Source organism: Puma concolor, chromosome D1, assembly GCF_028749965.1.
Source record: "Puma concolor isolate L17-30 chromosome D1, mPumCon1.1.hap2, whole genome shotgun sequence".
Lineage (NCBI taxonomy): Eukaryota > Metazoa > Chordata > Mammalia > Carnivora > Felidae > Puma > Puma concolor.
This window is the reverse complement of record NC_141676.1, coordinates 14005516-14019859: the sequence shown is the minus strand read 5'-3', so window position 1 is coordinate 14019859 and position 14344 is coordinate 14005516. Positions and strand designations below refer to the sequence as shown.

The following is a 14344-nucleotide window of genomic DNA, read 5'->3' as shown; positions in this document are numbered from 1 at the left end:
GGCACCTGATGGCTCAGTCAGTTAAGTGTCCATCTCTTGATTTGGGCTCAGTTCATGACCTCACAGTTGGTGGGTTCAAGCCCCACATTGGGCTGGACTCTGTGCTGACAGCATGGAGCCTGCTTGGGATTCTCTCTGTCCCTCCCTCTCTCTCTACTTCTCCCCTGCTCTCTCTCTCTCTGTCTCTCTCTGTCTCAAAAATAAATAAAAAGTAAACATTAAAAGTAAATAAAGTATAAAACATGTAAAAAAGCATCAAGGTATCTAAGATGTATAAATTAATACTACTCCAATTTTTAGTCCCTGCCTGTGTGTGCATTTCTTCTCCTCTGTACAAAATCATCAGCTCTGTGGTTGTAATTGCCCAGCTTGGATGTTACATATAAATAATACTCAGGAATGTTCACACTTACCATTTTTTTTTTTTTTACGGTGCCGTGATCTCCAAGTCAGCTTTATAGAATACATTACAGAATTCTAATATTATAAAAACTCTTCAAGACAGATTCTTCTAGAGACAACAGTCTCAGCTTTATAACATCAGTAAGAATAGCGGACTGTTACCGAGTGCTTACCGAACCTTTTGCATGCAAAGGTCCTATGAGACAGGTTCTATCAGCAACATCACTTTGCAATGAGGAAACCAAAGCACCGAGACTGAGTACATCTCCCTGGTCAGACAACCACTAAACTGACCAGATTAGGATGCAAACCAATGAATTTAACTCCAGTGTTGTCCCCTCAATGACCTTATATTGCTGCCTCTTTGATGACCTATTCTATTATCTTATTTCTTTACATTTAAAAGTTAGCTTGATTATCCTTCAAGACATAACCAAGTTATCCTTTCAACAGCCTATCCTCGATAAACTAGAAGAACTTTGTATGACCCTGGAGCAGGCGGAACCACAAAGATAGCAGACCATGGACTGCTTCTTTCTCCTCCTCAAAGTTTGAGCAATCCCACAGATCTGGGATGAGATGATCAAATGACTTCTGGGAAAAAGCCAGTTGATTGCACAAGTGCATCATCTGTCAGAACAATTGAGAAGATAAAATGTGTAGTTTATCAAAAAAAAAAAATGTATTAACCTTTTAGGAATCTCCCATGAAAAAAGACAATAGAGGTATAGTTACGAGTAGAATCATTCCCACTGACATGATATTCTCACCTCCATTCAAATATTTTTTTTTTTTTAATTTTTTTTTTCAACGTTTATTTTATTTATTTTTGGGACAGAGAGAGACGGAGCATGAACGGGGGAGGGGCAGAGAGAGAGAGGGAGAGACAGAATCGGAAACAGGGTCCAGGCTCTGAGCCATCAGCCCAGAGCCCGACGCGGGGCTCGAACTCACGGACCGAGAGATCGTGACCTGGCTGAAGTCGGACGCTCAACCGACTGCGCCACCCAGGCGCCCCTCAAATATTTTTTAAAACAACATTGCGAAGGAGGCACCTGCGTGGCAACTAAGCATCCGACTCTTGATTTCAGCTCAGGACATGATCTCATGGTTCCTGAGATCGAGCTCTGTGTTCAGCTCTCTGCTATTGTAGAGACTGCTTGGGAGTCTCTCTCTTTCTCTGTCTGCCTTCCCCCCCCCCACCAAAATATCAATCAATCAATCAATCAATCAATTAATCAATCAATAAATGCACAAGCAAGCAAGCGAACAAACTTTAAAAATTAAAAATAAATACAACAATGGGAAAATCAATGGTACTTGTAGAGAAGAGTGAATGGGTAAAAATGAGAATAAAATGTTATAAATCCGCATTGTAATGAGCTCCCTATGATGTTTTGAATGGATAGAGATAACAATATTTCCCCATAATATAATTTCAAAAATTAAAGTACCGTGATAACAAATAAGTATGCAAAGAAAGTCTCAGTGGTATGTTCAAGACAGAGACAAACATGAGAAGATTTGACTGCATTAATCTGTGTTCAAAAACACACAATCTGCAGACTTACCTTCAGCAGAGAACATCAAAGGACAGTTTCCCAGTGTTTATAATAGAATTTTGAACACTGAGAGCATTGAGAGCATTTCCCCAAAGAGCTGCCCAGGTAATCATAAAAGGAAGAATGATTAAAAGTCTGGAAGTATCTCAGGAGGGAGAAGTTAAGGACCGTTAATGAGAAGGGTAGTCTTTGTAGTAAAATTAAGAAATCAAAATTCTTGATAACATGATGTAACTTTTCCACCGTCACATGGGTTCTGCCTTCTTTCACTCAAACTTGGCAGTTATTCATCTCAGGAAAATATTCTTCTTCTTTTTTCTTTAATCTTTTAATGATTTATTCTTGAGACAGGGAGAGAGACAGAGCATGAGAGGGAGAAGGCGGAGAGAGGGAGACACAGAATCTGAAGCAGGCTCCAGGTTCTGAGCTGTCAGCACAGAGCCCAACGTGGGGCTCAAACCCATGAACCGTGAGATATGACCTAAGCTGAAGTTGGACACTTACCTAACTGAGCCACCCACACACCCATCGGGAAAATATTCTTGGTTTGCATCATGACAAAGAGAGATAAATACACTTTATGTTAAAGCTGCTTAAATATAATGAGGCTGACAGATACAGAAATAAATGTAATACTAAGATTTATTTTTAAAGTATTTTACAAAGATATCTTGAATTCTCAGCAAATGGCAAAATTGCTTTAAGTTCTGTTAACGAAACTAGAATCATAGATATTATGAGCCCAACAAGACCTTTGAGGTTAATGACTATCACCTAAAATTAACAGGCGAATCATAAAAAATGATTTATCCAAGGTGACTAACAAACTGCTTTGAAATTTGCAAACTCAAGCCAGAGCATCATTTGACCTTTGACCTCGATGTCCTCACTCTTTGTGTAACACTAAACTAACTCTCCAAAAAAGTAAACAGAGAAATCTTTTCATTTTTGAAAAAAAAAAAACAACAAAAAACCAAAAAACAGGTAACAAAGATCCAGACCCACCTGCTCACAGACTACAAAGTATCAAAATACTTTAAAACCACACTTTGAAATTTATTAGTAATCAACAACTAATTTGGCACATCAAGAGCTCTCTAAATGTGGAAAATAAATGGTTGTACTGACAAAGTTCCTTTTAACTAACCCCACAAGTAACAGTGTGCTAAATCTTACAGTCTTTAGGGTGTTTAAATTTTGCAACCATAGAGACAGTGATACAGTATTATAATTTAATCCAAATTAGTAATTTGTATCAGTGGGAGTATTTTTTTTCCTAATGTTTATTTATTTTTGAGAAGCGAGAGAGACAGAGCATGAGTGGGGGAGGGAATGTTTATTCTCATACACATCAATCTCATGTTATATTTATATCTTTGAAGGTAAATTTATAATTACTTACATGTATAATTTAAGTGTGTATTACATTGTTATAGTTATGTATTTTCTACATCAAAACAGCAGTTTGTTTGTTTGTTTATTCATTTACCAAGAGACTTTAAGAAAGTCCAAGGTTTGGGGCGCCTGGGTGGCGCAGTCGGTTAAGCGTCCGACTTCAGCCAGGTCACGATCTCGCGGTCCGTGAGTTCGAGCCCCGCGTCAGGCTCTGGGCTGATGGCTCAGAGCCTGGAGCCTGTTTCCGATTCTGTGTCTCCCTCTCTCTCTGCCCCTCCCCCGTTCATGCTCTGTCTCTCTCTGTCCCAAAAATAAATAAACATTGAAAAAAAAAAAAAAAAGTCCAAGGTTTGGGTTTTTTGGGGGGGGTTTGTTTGTTACCTGTTTGTTTTTAATGTTTATCTATTTTGAGAGAGCGGGAGAGAAAGACAGCATGAGCCAGGGAGGGACAGAGAGGGAGAGAGATAATCTCAACCAGGCTCAGAACCCAACTCGAGGCTCTATCCCATGAACCATGAAATCATGACCTGAGCCAAAATCAAGGGTCAGACGCTCAACTGACTAAGCCACCCAAGTGCCCCAACAAAGTCCAAGTGTTAACATCATTGTCTCATGCTTGTGTTTTGTGAAATGAAATATGAGAAATACCAAATTATGTTAACACTATCATGGTGGGACATGTTACCATTAGCAACAAATAGACTACCTAAATACTTTATGTCTTTCAGATACAAAAATTATTTCAAACTACTTAGCTACCTTATCTTAGTCACAGATGTATCAAGTATTCCCCAGGAATATCAATTTAATTTTTTAAGTGAACTCTAGAGAGCCGTGCTTCTATTCACCGATTCTACCCAGTCTTTAGTCAGATTGAAGACACTGTCAGGGGCATGTGAGAAGTACAGTCTGGTCACTGACCACCTTGGCATTGAAATATGGCAGTTATTGGAACCTGTAAAAGAGAAACACTTACCATGTTGTATCTCTCTTAAACACCAAAAAAGAAAAAATCTAAAAGGGATTAAATACAATAGGATAGCTATTTTTAATGGGGTAGTCTCGGAAAAGACCCACCCTTCATCTTGAAAAAAGCATTTGTTCTCACATGGTCTCACCACTGTAAGCCAGACCACCGTTTTGATGTCATCATACTAGAAAACTAAGTGAAATATACTATTTTTTTGGCCCCAATTTACTCTCTAACTGATAAGTATATCCCAAACTCATCCATTGCATTTTTTTAAGTAAGAAAAACAAAATCTTTTCATTGTAGCTAAGTATTTGAACAATTGCAATTAGTGTACCAGTGGACTTTGGCTCAAATAACCTTTTCAATGGATTAATTTATTAAATTTTAATTAATCCTCACTACTTACATCAACAGGGATAGATCTATCTCCTTTTTTTTCTGAATTCAAGACTTCCTCTTTTTTAATTTTTAATTTTTTTTTTACTTTTTAAAAGTTTATTTAAGAGAGTGCATGTGCACACGTGAGTGAGTGGGGGAGGGGCAGAGAGCGTGAGAGTGAGAGAGATAGAGAGAGAGAATCCCAAGCAAGCCCCACACTCAGCACAGAGCCCCACATGTATCTGGGTCCCCATGACCCTGGGATCAAGACCTGAGCCAAAATCAAGAGTTTGATGCTTAACCAACTGAGCCACAAGGCACTTCCTCTTTTTTTTTTTTTTAATTTTTAATGAACAAAATCGTTAGCTTTTGTGAAAAGTCTTTAAGCGATGCGCTGAACAACAACCTGTTGATGAATGCTTATGAAAACACAGGAGATACCATTAACTGAATTTTATTTTATTTTGTTAAGCATGTTCTGCTGGCCACTTTGCTCATGGCTTCTTTCACATCCTTGTTCCTCAAACTGTAGATCATGGGATTCAGCATGGGGATCACTGTGGTATAAAACACAGCCACCATTTTCCCCTGCTCCACAGACTCTTCTGTGGGACGCCTGAGATACATGAATATGAGAGTCCCATAAAATATGACGACAGCGGTCAAGTGGGACCCACAGGTGGAAAAGGCCTTCCGCCTCCCTTCGGCTGAGTGCATCCGTAGAATGGCAATGAGAATGAACAGATAAGAAATGGTGACGACACTCAGAGAATATGTGAAGTTAATGCCTGCAAGTATGATCATTGTATATTCTTTTACGAAGGTCCCAGCGCACGCCATTTTGATGAGAGGTGGGTCTGCACAGTAGAAGTGGTTGATCTCAATTCTCCCACAAAAGTACAAGCCATATGTCCAGAGGGTTGCTGCCAGACTAGTCAGAAAACCATATATGTAAGGGAAAGAAATCAGTCGAATACAGACAGCTCTAGACATTTTGCTGCCATAGAGCAGAGGGTTCCCAATTGCCATATACCTATCAAAGGCCATCACAGCAAGAATAAAAATTTCTACATGGACAAGGGCAATGAAAAAGAAACATTGCACCAGACAACCAGCATAGGAAATAGTTTTTGTCTCTGATAACAGATTTTCCAGCATTTTAGGGGTGACATTGGAGGAAAACCACACATCAACAAATGACAAATGACTGAGAAAAAAGTACATGGGGCTGTTAAGCTGTGGACTGATCTTAATTAACATAATCATGCCAGTGTTGCCCACCACGGTGACAATATAGACCGCAAGAAAAATGACGAAGAAAAGAACTTGCCATTCCTGATGACTGGTTAATCCCAAAAGAATAAACTCTGTCACATCGGTGAAATTGAGCATTTTCTGAATTCTAATCAATATTGTTATAAATCTCAGCGATAACTAGAAGGAAATAAATGTAAAAATCAGGTATGGTTTGTTTAGTAATTTGTTGTCTTCCTTTATGCAATATCTATGACTACACTTTGCCATTCTTTACAGCAAATTTTTCTTCTGGGCACTTGGTATGTAACAGGCTTTGAAAGTTACTGAGGTGAATAAATAAACAGGACCTGACAGTTATACCAAAATATTGTGATTGAAACATACTAGTACTAAATATTGTGCTTAGCCAAATTTCTAAGACTACTTCTTAAACATCTCTTATTTCCAATACTGGTGTATTTTGTAGTTTCGTAGTTTAACATATTTATGAAGGGCTATAGTTCTCCTTTTAACCCAACTCCAAAATAGTTTTTTACCTTATCACTTTTTCACCATATGCATAAAACATGTTCTCCATGATTAGGTATGGAAGCCACTTAATCAAATAATTCGCCAGCCCTAAGTGTCAGATAAAAAAATTATTTTTAAGCTAACTTCATACTTGCACTCATTTATGTTCAAGAGGGACAAACTTACGCACATGCTTAGATTTATATATATTCCCTGGGTGTGGACTCTTTTGCATATCTAATATGTAATTACAATCTACTAAATATTATTGACTATAATGTTCTGGAGATAAAAAATATGTAAAACAAAGATGTTAACATCACAATTTACAGTGGTATTTATGCAAATAAGCTTTTAAAACTATGATATATTTTTACAGAGTTATAGTAGAGTCAGAAATTGGGGATTGTTTCACTCTACTTTGGAAATCCAGTGGAGCTCTGGAAAAGCATCTTGGATATTTTGAAACTTATTTTCAATTTATTCATTTTCAATTTTTTTTTTTTTTTTTTTTGAGAGAGAGAGAGCAAGAGATCAAGCAAGGGAAGGGCAGAGGGAAACAGAGAGGGAATCTTAAGCAGGTTCCACAATGAGCGCAGAACCCAAGAAGGGGCCGGTTCTCATGAGAGTGAGATCATGACCTTAGCTGAAATCAAGAGTTGGTTGCTTAACTGATGGAGACACCCACGCTCTCCTCAATTTATTTATTTTCAAATTTTTATTTTACAAATGTAGAGGTTGTTTCATATAAACCTTTTCCCAGAACAATATCACCCAAATTATTTTCCTGAGAAAACACTACCATGATGTTAATAGGTATTATTATGGAGAAAAATCTGCAAGTTCTCATTTAACAAATAATAATGAGAAATCTTTATATCCTATCCAATCTCTTAGCGATACACAATCTACCTACTAAAGGTAGACTGTGAGAAGTCCTGTGGGAAAGAATTCTGTTATACTTACCATAGCCAGCATTTACTTAGCTTGAAAATGATAAAGATAAAGAGAGAGAGAAAATGAGAGAGAGAGAGAGAGATTCCACCAGCATCAATGAACATTCATGTTCTGTAGGACACAAAGTGCACTTCTATTTAATAAGAATCCTGAGATAGCTTTTCAACAGGACACTGAATTTGTTGGAGATGGTATTGTATCGTGCCCTCCGAAGGCTAAATGTCATTTTTAGGGCAAATGATGTTTCCAAGACCTTTGTTTTAATTCCAGCATTACACTTTGTTCCACTACAGTTTGACGGACCCTATCCATTGTTATCACCAGAAGTGATATGATTATCGCCATAATGGAATAAACAGACTTTTATCCACAAAGGTAACTTCCACCCACCCCTCTTGGAAAGAAAAATTTTGTTGGGAGAAAAGAGAAAGCTACCAGCCAAAGTTGATGAGATTGGGACTATATAACTCCAGAGTCTCAGGCGAACTAATGAAAACTTGAGGTGTTAGCTAATGGCTTAAAGATTTTAAAGAATAGTAACAGTTAAAGTTGTCTAAAATTGGATGAATTGTTTTGAAATACATCTGTCACAGATTTAATAATTTTATCTCTAAAATTCTTTGTTTTATTATATATAGAGTGTCACCCTTTCTATATAACGTCTGTGTCTTCTCCCCATCTACCCCCAGCCCCAAGGCTTCATGCTCCCTTTATGGGGCTCATTCTCCCCTAGAATAGTTTTCCAGTGGCCAATTTGACATGATCATTTAGATTTAAGCATGCATAGATACACAGAGATAAACTACAGCTTTGAGAATGAATGTGATTGCGTTGAATTAGACTTGAGCATCAGACTACTATGCGTAATGTAGTTTCCTTTAACTTACCTTAAAGAATAACCAGCTACACTTGCTGTGTTATTGGTCAGCTCACTAGTCACAGCATGTGTGCTAATACGTTGGTCAAAATTATTTACCTACCAATTTATCATTCTTGTCACAAAAGTTAAATTACCATGTTAAAGGAATATATTTGCGATGTAATAAGTAAAAGATGACATCAAATCAGGGTAGAAAGTAGTAATATGGAAATATATTTTGTTTGGGGTTTTTTATCACTATTTTTTTTCCAATATGCACAGTAACAGTGCATAGCACTTAATGCAACTTCCATAAAACTAAACGACACAAATAAAATGATAAATCATCTGCATTACGACTAGCAATTAAGTGAATATGATGGATGGTGTTGCTTTTCTCCGGACAGGGCGATATAAATGTGTTGCAAACTGTTACTATCTATTACCTACGATGGCTGAGTTCTTCCTGCCATTACTTTTCCTCTTTTGAATTTCCGTGCAATTGTTCCCACATAATCATAAACTTCATTTTAAACTAATCTTAAACATTGAAATCCACTAACATTATAAACTGGTTTTTTTTTTTAGCTTTGTCTTCCAGCCTTAAAAAAAAGTTGTGTTCATTTTGGGGAGAAAAGGTTATTATCAGGCAGGAAGAAAACGTAACAAAATATTTCCCCCCATTTATTGGATGCACTTTTCATTGCGTTGCTATGTTCTCAGGTTTGGAGATACTCTTTGAAGGTCTGGGAGGGGGAGAAAATGTGTGTTGAGTATTTATCTCAAATGTGCTGCAGCATTATTGTGAGCTCCTGTCATCAAGTGCAGTCCACGGGAACAGAAGCAAAAGAGTCCCTCAACAAGAAGAAATTGGCTTTTGAAAGTTTTACAGGTTCACATCCTAGAGAAATTATTGAAAATATATTTTAGACACCATTGTAGATGACAGGGAAAGTACAAAGATGAAGAGAGCTTCTGGAACTGAAAAGAGTTCACAAACACTTCAACAGATGTACTGGTATCCGAATCAACAGAATATGCCTGTGGCTACCTTTACACCCTTATGCATTTTCCAAAGGTTAGTAATGGAGGAATTCTTCCTCGGAAAGTCAGAGCCAAGGGCCTGGTGTTAAGGATGAATCGGCACAACAAAATGCTATAAAAGATGGTGGTGACCGTACTTCTCAAAAGCTGAGTACATGAAAACCTGACAGGTGGTTAGCCAGGTAATAGATAGCAATGGTGAAGTCATGGGAAAGTAGAGTAACAGTTAGGCTCAATTTTAAAAAGAATGAGGTCTGAAAAAAAGTAGGGGGTGCTTAGGGACCTCATTAGCACTTCGAGGATTGTCCTCACCATCTAAAGGCAAAAACGCATGCACAGACTTCCCATATTGTGTCACTCTGTATTTCAAATTAAATTACCAATAAATATGCATTTTTTCCCCAAAGACCAGGTATGAGGAAACACTAAGTATTCCAGTTAAAGAATTCTGTTTCTGGTGTCAAACTTTGGTTGAATTCTGGTTCCATGACTTATTAACTTGGACTGGTTTCATACTTGTTTTGTTTGGTCTTTAATTTCTCTATGCCTTAATATGATGTAACAGTAATACTGATAATATTCGTTTCATTGTTTTATTATGAGTATGAAAAGAGATATTACATATTAACACATAATAAATATACAAGGCACAATTATTATTAAATGCACTCTGAGAAATTATAGCTTCCATTAATAGTTTGTAGTAATCAAATAATCAACTCTCTATGGGAAATTCTCTCTCTCTCTCTTTCTGTCACTTTCCTTCCTCCCACCCTCCCATTTCTCTGTCTCTTCCACGTGCGCAGATAAACACCAACACACACACATAACGTGCATGGGATAATTCATGGTGATTACAAACAGTAAAGAAGATAAAATATGAGATGAAAATTTAACCTGACAATTCCAGATACATTTTTATACCAACCTGAGAACAAAGAGAAATATTCCTGGTAAGAATACAGAAGTGAAAAGCGAATGCTACATGAGAGATGATGAACAATGTACACCAAGCAAAAGATAAACTGGAAGCCCACAAGAGAAACTTCCCTTAAATGTTTGCCTTAGGGGAAAAAAAAAAAAAGAACCAATTAAGTTTTGTCTACAAACAACCCTGGGGGAAGTACGTCTCTAGAGGAAGAGTCCACTGTTAAGGTTTGTTGTTTTAAGAGATTTGCACAATTGTATTTTTCCCCAAACTCAAGTTATTTTGAATGTGTCCTGGGATCAGATTAAGAAAAATTTGCTTTGGGTTTGCATCACGCTAAACTTAGTGATGGTGTCACTCAATCTGCACAAGGCAGTCTTGCGTTCTGCACTCCATACTCTGTGCCATTTGGCTTTTCCAGTGAAAGATGAAGCAAGTATCATTATTCCCTACGACTAAACCTATAGTACATCAAAGCAGGAAAAATGTATCTGTGTCAAATCCTTTGTTTTATAAATAAGGAAAGTAAGAGATTTAATAATAGCAACAATACGGCGTATATTGAAGTTAGCACATGCCAATTTAACTTAATTCTCCTAATTACCTCTTGAGGTCATTATTATTATTTCCATTTTGTAGACAAGAAACTCAGAGCTTAGGGAGTTCCAACGACTTAGTTAAAGTCACACTTAAAATACGTCAGGGACTAGATTCTTGATTCCGGACTCTGATTCCAGAATTTGTACTGCTATTCATCTCATCCTATAGCCCCAAAGTAACTGTTAATTGGACAGATCAAAAGTCCCAACTTCTGATTCCAAAAAACTTTCATTTCCACGATATGATTGGTGTATACCATATATTCTGTATAATATATTCTATCACAGTCTTAATGAACTTAAAGGAACAAAAATATGTTCTTTGTATAGCAAAAAAATGTGGATAATTTCAGCGGTATATGCATTTGATCACATGAATTGAGTCCTCTGGCAATTTATGCCCTCCAACTTGTTCCCTCTTCTGGCCTGACCACTGTACTCATATGGCCTCACTTCAGTTCATGCAACAAGAGTCTATTTCTGCTTACTGAGACCACTGAAGGAAATTGATAGTGTCCTCAAAAATCTATTCTTCTCCCATTGCAAATAAGATTTTCAGTAGAGCAATTGCCTTGTTCACAGCCCTACCCAGGACCTATAATACTACTGGGCACACGGTAGATGTTCAAGAAATCTTTGTTGACTAAAGAAAATGGCTAACTGATTATATTTTCAATTGGTGAACTATACAGGCAAGAGAGGTACAAATCTATTACTTAGATGTTTCTCAGAATAAGTTTGAGAATCTCCAGGTTTACCATGAAGCCACACTTTGGAATTGAGGAGTGTTGATTAAGCATATGTAAGTTACAGCTCTGTGTGGATCTTGAGAGAATAATTGCTACCTTGAGAGCATAACTGTGTTACTTAGAACTAAGTGTTTACCAGCAACAGAGGTCTTAGTCCTTGCATCAGAAACAGGAACTTACCACGGACCCAGAATTTCTTTTAATGACAAGTTAATTATTTTTTATTCCCTCAAATACTGTGCTGGATTTAATTTTTAAGGCCAGCTGCTACAAGACACTAAATAGCCTCATGTAATTCCTCTGGATTTTATGTTGAAAGGTGGTTCTCAGTGCAAGGAGTCATAAGAACAACTCATTTAGCACAGAGAAATCCAGATAAGACAACGTTCGCAGAGCCAGAAGGTGAATTTTTATTATTCTAGTTAGAGTTCTCTCCAGACCACAAAGTTTGTTTCATCCAATTATCTACCTATATGGGCCATGAAAAAATTACTTTCCCTTTAAACACTTCCTTGGGGGTCCCAGTATAAAATTATAATTTCCTCCTCCATATTTGCACAGCACTCAGTTGGTATTGTTTATGCAGTAATTATCATTTTGTATCTCGTGTAGTCTTAAGTGCATGTTTCATAATGCTTAATGATGAAGAGCTTGAAACAAGACACTATCTGACTCATCACTGCACCCTTAATAATTGTGCAATATCAAGTATTTTGCTAGGTGCACATGCCATGTGCAGTGAAATATTCACAGGTTCAGGGATTGGGATGCGGACATCTTTGGGAGCCATGTTTCTGCCAACCACAGAGTATTGGCTTTTTTTCCTCTTCCACCTTCCAAACTTCTCATGAGATCCTCTTTTTGTCAATCTAATTTGGATTCAAAGGAGGAAGGGATTCTGCAATCCATAGTTATCTGCCTTAATCAAGGTGACACATGCAATCTAAGGCAAATTCCTTTTTTCCCTCATGATAGGAAGTTATTACAGAACAATAAAGCTTCATTGGACTTTGTCATTGAGGCATGTGGAATGTTTCCTTTTAAAGTGTGAAAGAAAGAACAAGTGAATAAAGGAAAGAAAATGATGAAGAATAAGAACACATTACTATCTTCAACCTAATGATGTTTTTCTTCACAAGCCCAAGTGTCAAAATAGCAAAAATGAAGGAGTTAACAGAATGAAGATTTACCCAAAGCTACATTTAAACATGATGTGTGTAGGCCAAATAAGTTGGTTACAGCCTCACTTCAATGCATGTTCAAGAGGGCATCATGAAACAAACTGAGGACAATCACTGGGGGCTCTTTAGCTGTGAGAAAATTGTATGGACGTTTCCTCAATATTTGACCCCAAAATAAATAGAGACATTGTAGGATAATAACCAAAGCGTAACAAAACGTGGGATATGCTTGCGCTTCTCCCTGAAAACTCATTGCCCCAAATGATGACAACTGCGATGTAAATTAATTGATTGAAGTGTTTCAATTGTGTACAGTGGGAGATAACAAAATAAAACTTTTTGTCTACTGTTGATGTACCTAAAATTCAGCAAGATTAAAAGTCACAGGGCAAGTGAATTCAAATACAAAGAAAGTAGAGACGATAGTGCCTTGGACTGCAAGTAGCTTGTTCTGTGAGTGTTCTGCAAGATAAGCAAACACTTCTAATAAATCTTAACTTTATAGAAGACTGATGTCTTGCAATATGAGTAGTACATGACATCAAATGTCACTTAATCACAACTCAGTCAATGGTGCTTCTCTCTCTCTCTCTCTCTGTCTCTCTCTCTCTCTGAGGGATTGTGGGTGATCATCTCCCATACTCAGATGCTTAGTCTCAGGCCATGGTGTTCGGCAGAAATCAGTGACTTTTCAGAATGTTTGAAGGTTACCACAACTGACACTAGTGTATTTTTTGTCACTTCAAAGTTCAGAAAGTTGGAAGGTGCCCACAACTGACACTAGTATATTTTCTGTCCCTTCAAAGCACCTATGGGCAGTCCTTTGCTTTTCCATACAAGAGTCAGGTGAGGAATGCTTTGCTTCATTCTAGGTCAGGCTGCCTGCAGATATAGACCCTTTCCTCTGCTGTCTTATTGCCAGTTACATTAAATACAGTATATGACAAAAGTTTATTAATACTGTACTGAGTCAACATCCGTGCAAGCACATACAATGGCTTCCATGCAGGAAAAGATTCCATTGAGCCAATAGATAGCAGTAATTCCATTAGTGATAGTGAAAGTCAGTCTACACAATAACCCTACTTTCCCTTGGCTCCCTCACACCAGCCATGAAGATTTTCAAAGGTAAGTGTAGGTTAATTTGTTTATTTTTCTTTATATTTTCTATTTTCCTTATTATTTTGTATTTTATTACAGTATTGTAATCATTTTTTATATGAATACTTTGGGTTGTAGAGCAAATCATCTGAATTTCCATTATTTCTTATGGGTAAATTCACTTTGGATTGAAAACATGTTTCTGAAATGAACTATGTTCCCAAACCAAGGTTTATGAAAAAATGTAGAATTAACAAGAAGCAAAGTAGAATTAAAGTGTATTTAATTATAAATCATTAAACAAGAGGGAAAATATCCCTTAACTGATGAAGGGTATCATTATCATCCATAGTGAAGATATAATAATATATGTAACGGATGAATTATATAGTATAAATAATTTAGAAGGATAATACTGGAAATTAAAATTAAATTTGCATCTTTAAAAT

General features: G+C 37.0%; 1 protein-coding gene across 1 annotated transcript; it reads right to left on the bottom strand.

Annotated features, from left to right (window-relative positions):
* Window positions 1–5169: 5169 nt before the first annotated feature.
* LOC112865205 (olfactory receptor 5M3) lies at window positions 5170–6114 on the bottom strand. Its single transcript, XM_025928241.1, has one exon. The coding sequence runs from the start codon at window positions 6100–6102 to the stop codon at window positions 5170–5172; it is 933 nt and encodes a 310-aa protein (XP_025784026.1). The 5' UTR covers window positions 6103–6114.
* Window positions 6115–14344: the final 8230 nt, after the last annotated feature.

Coding starts and splice junctions, on each gene's coding strand:
- LOC112865205 (XM_025928241.1), bottom strand. CDS start 6,102: ATGCTCAATTTCACCGATGTGACAGAGTTTATTCTTTTGGGATTAACC.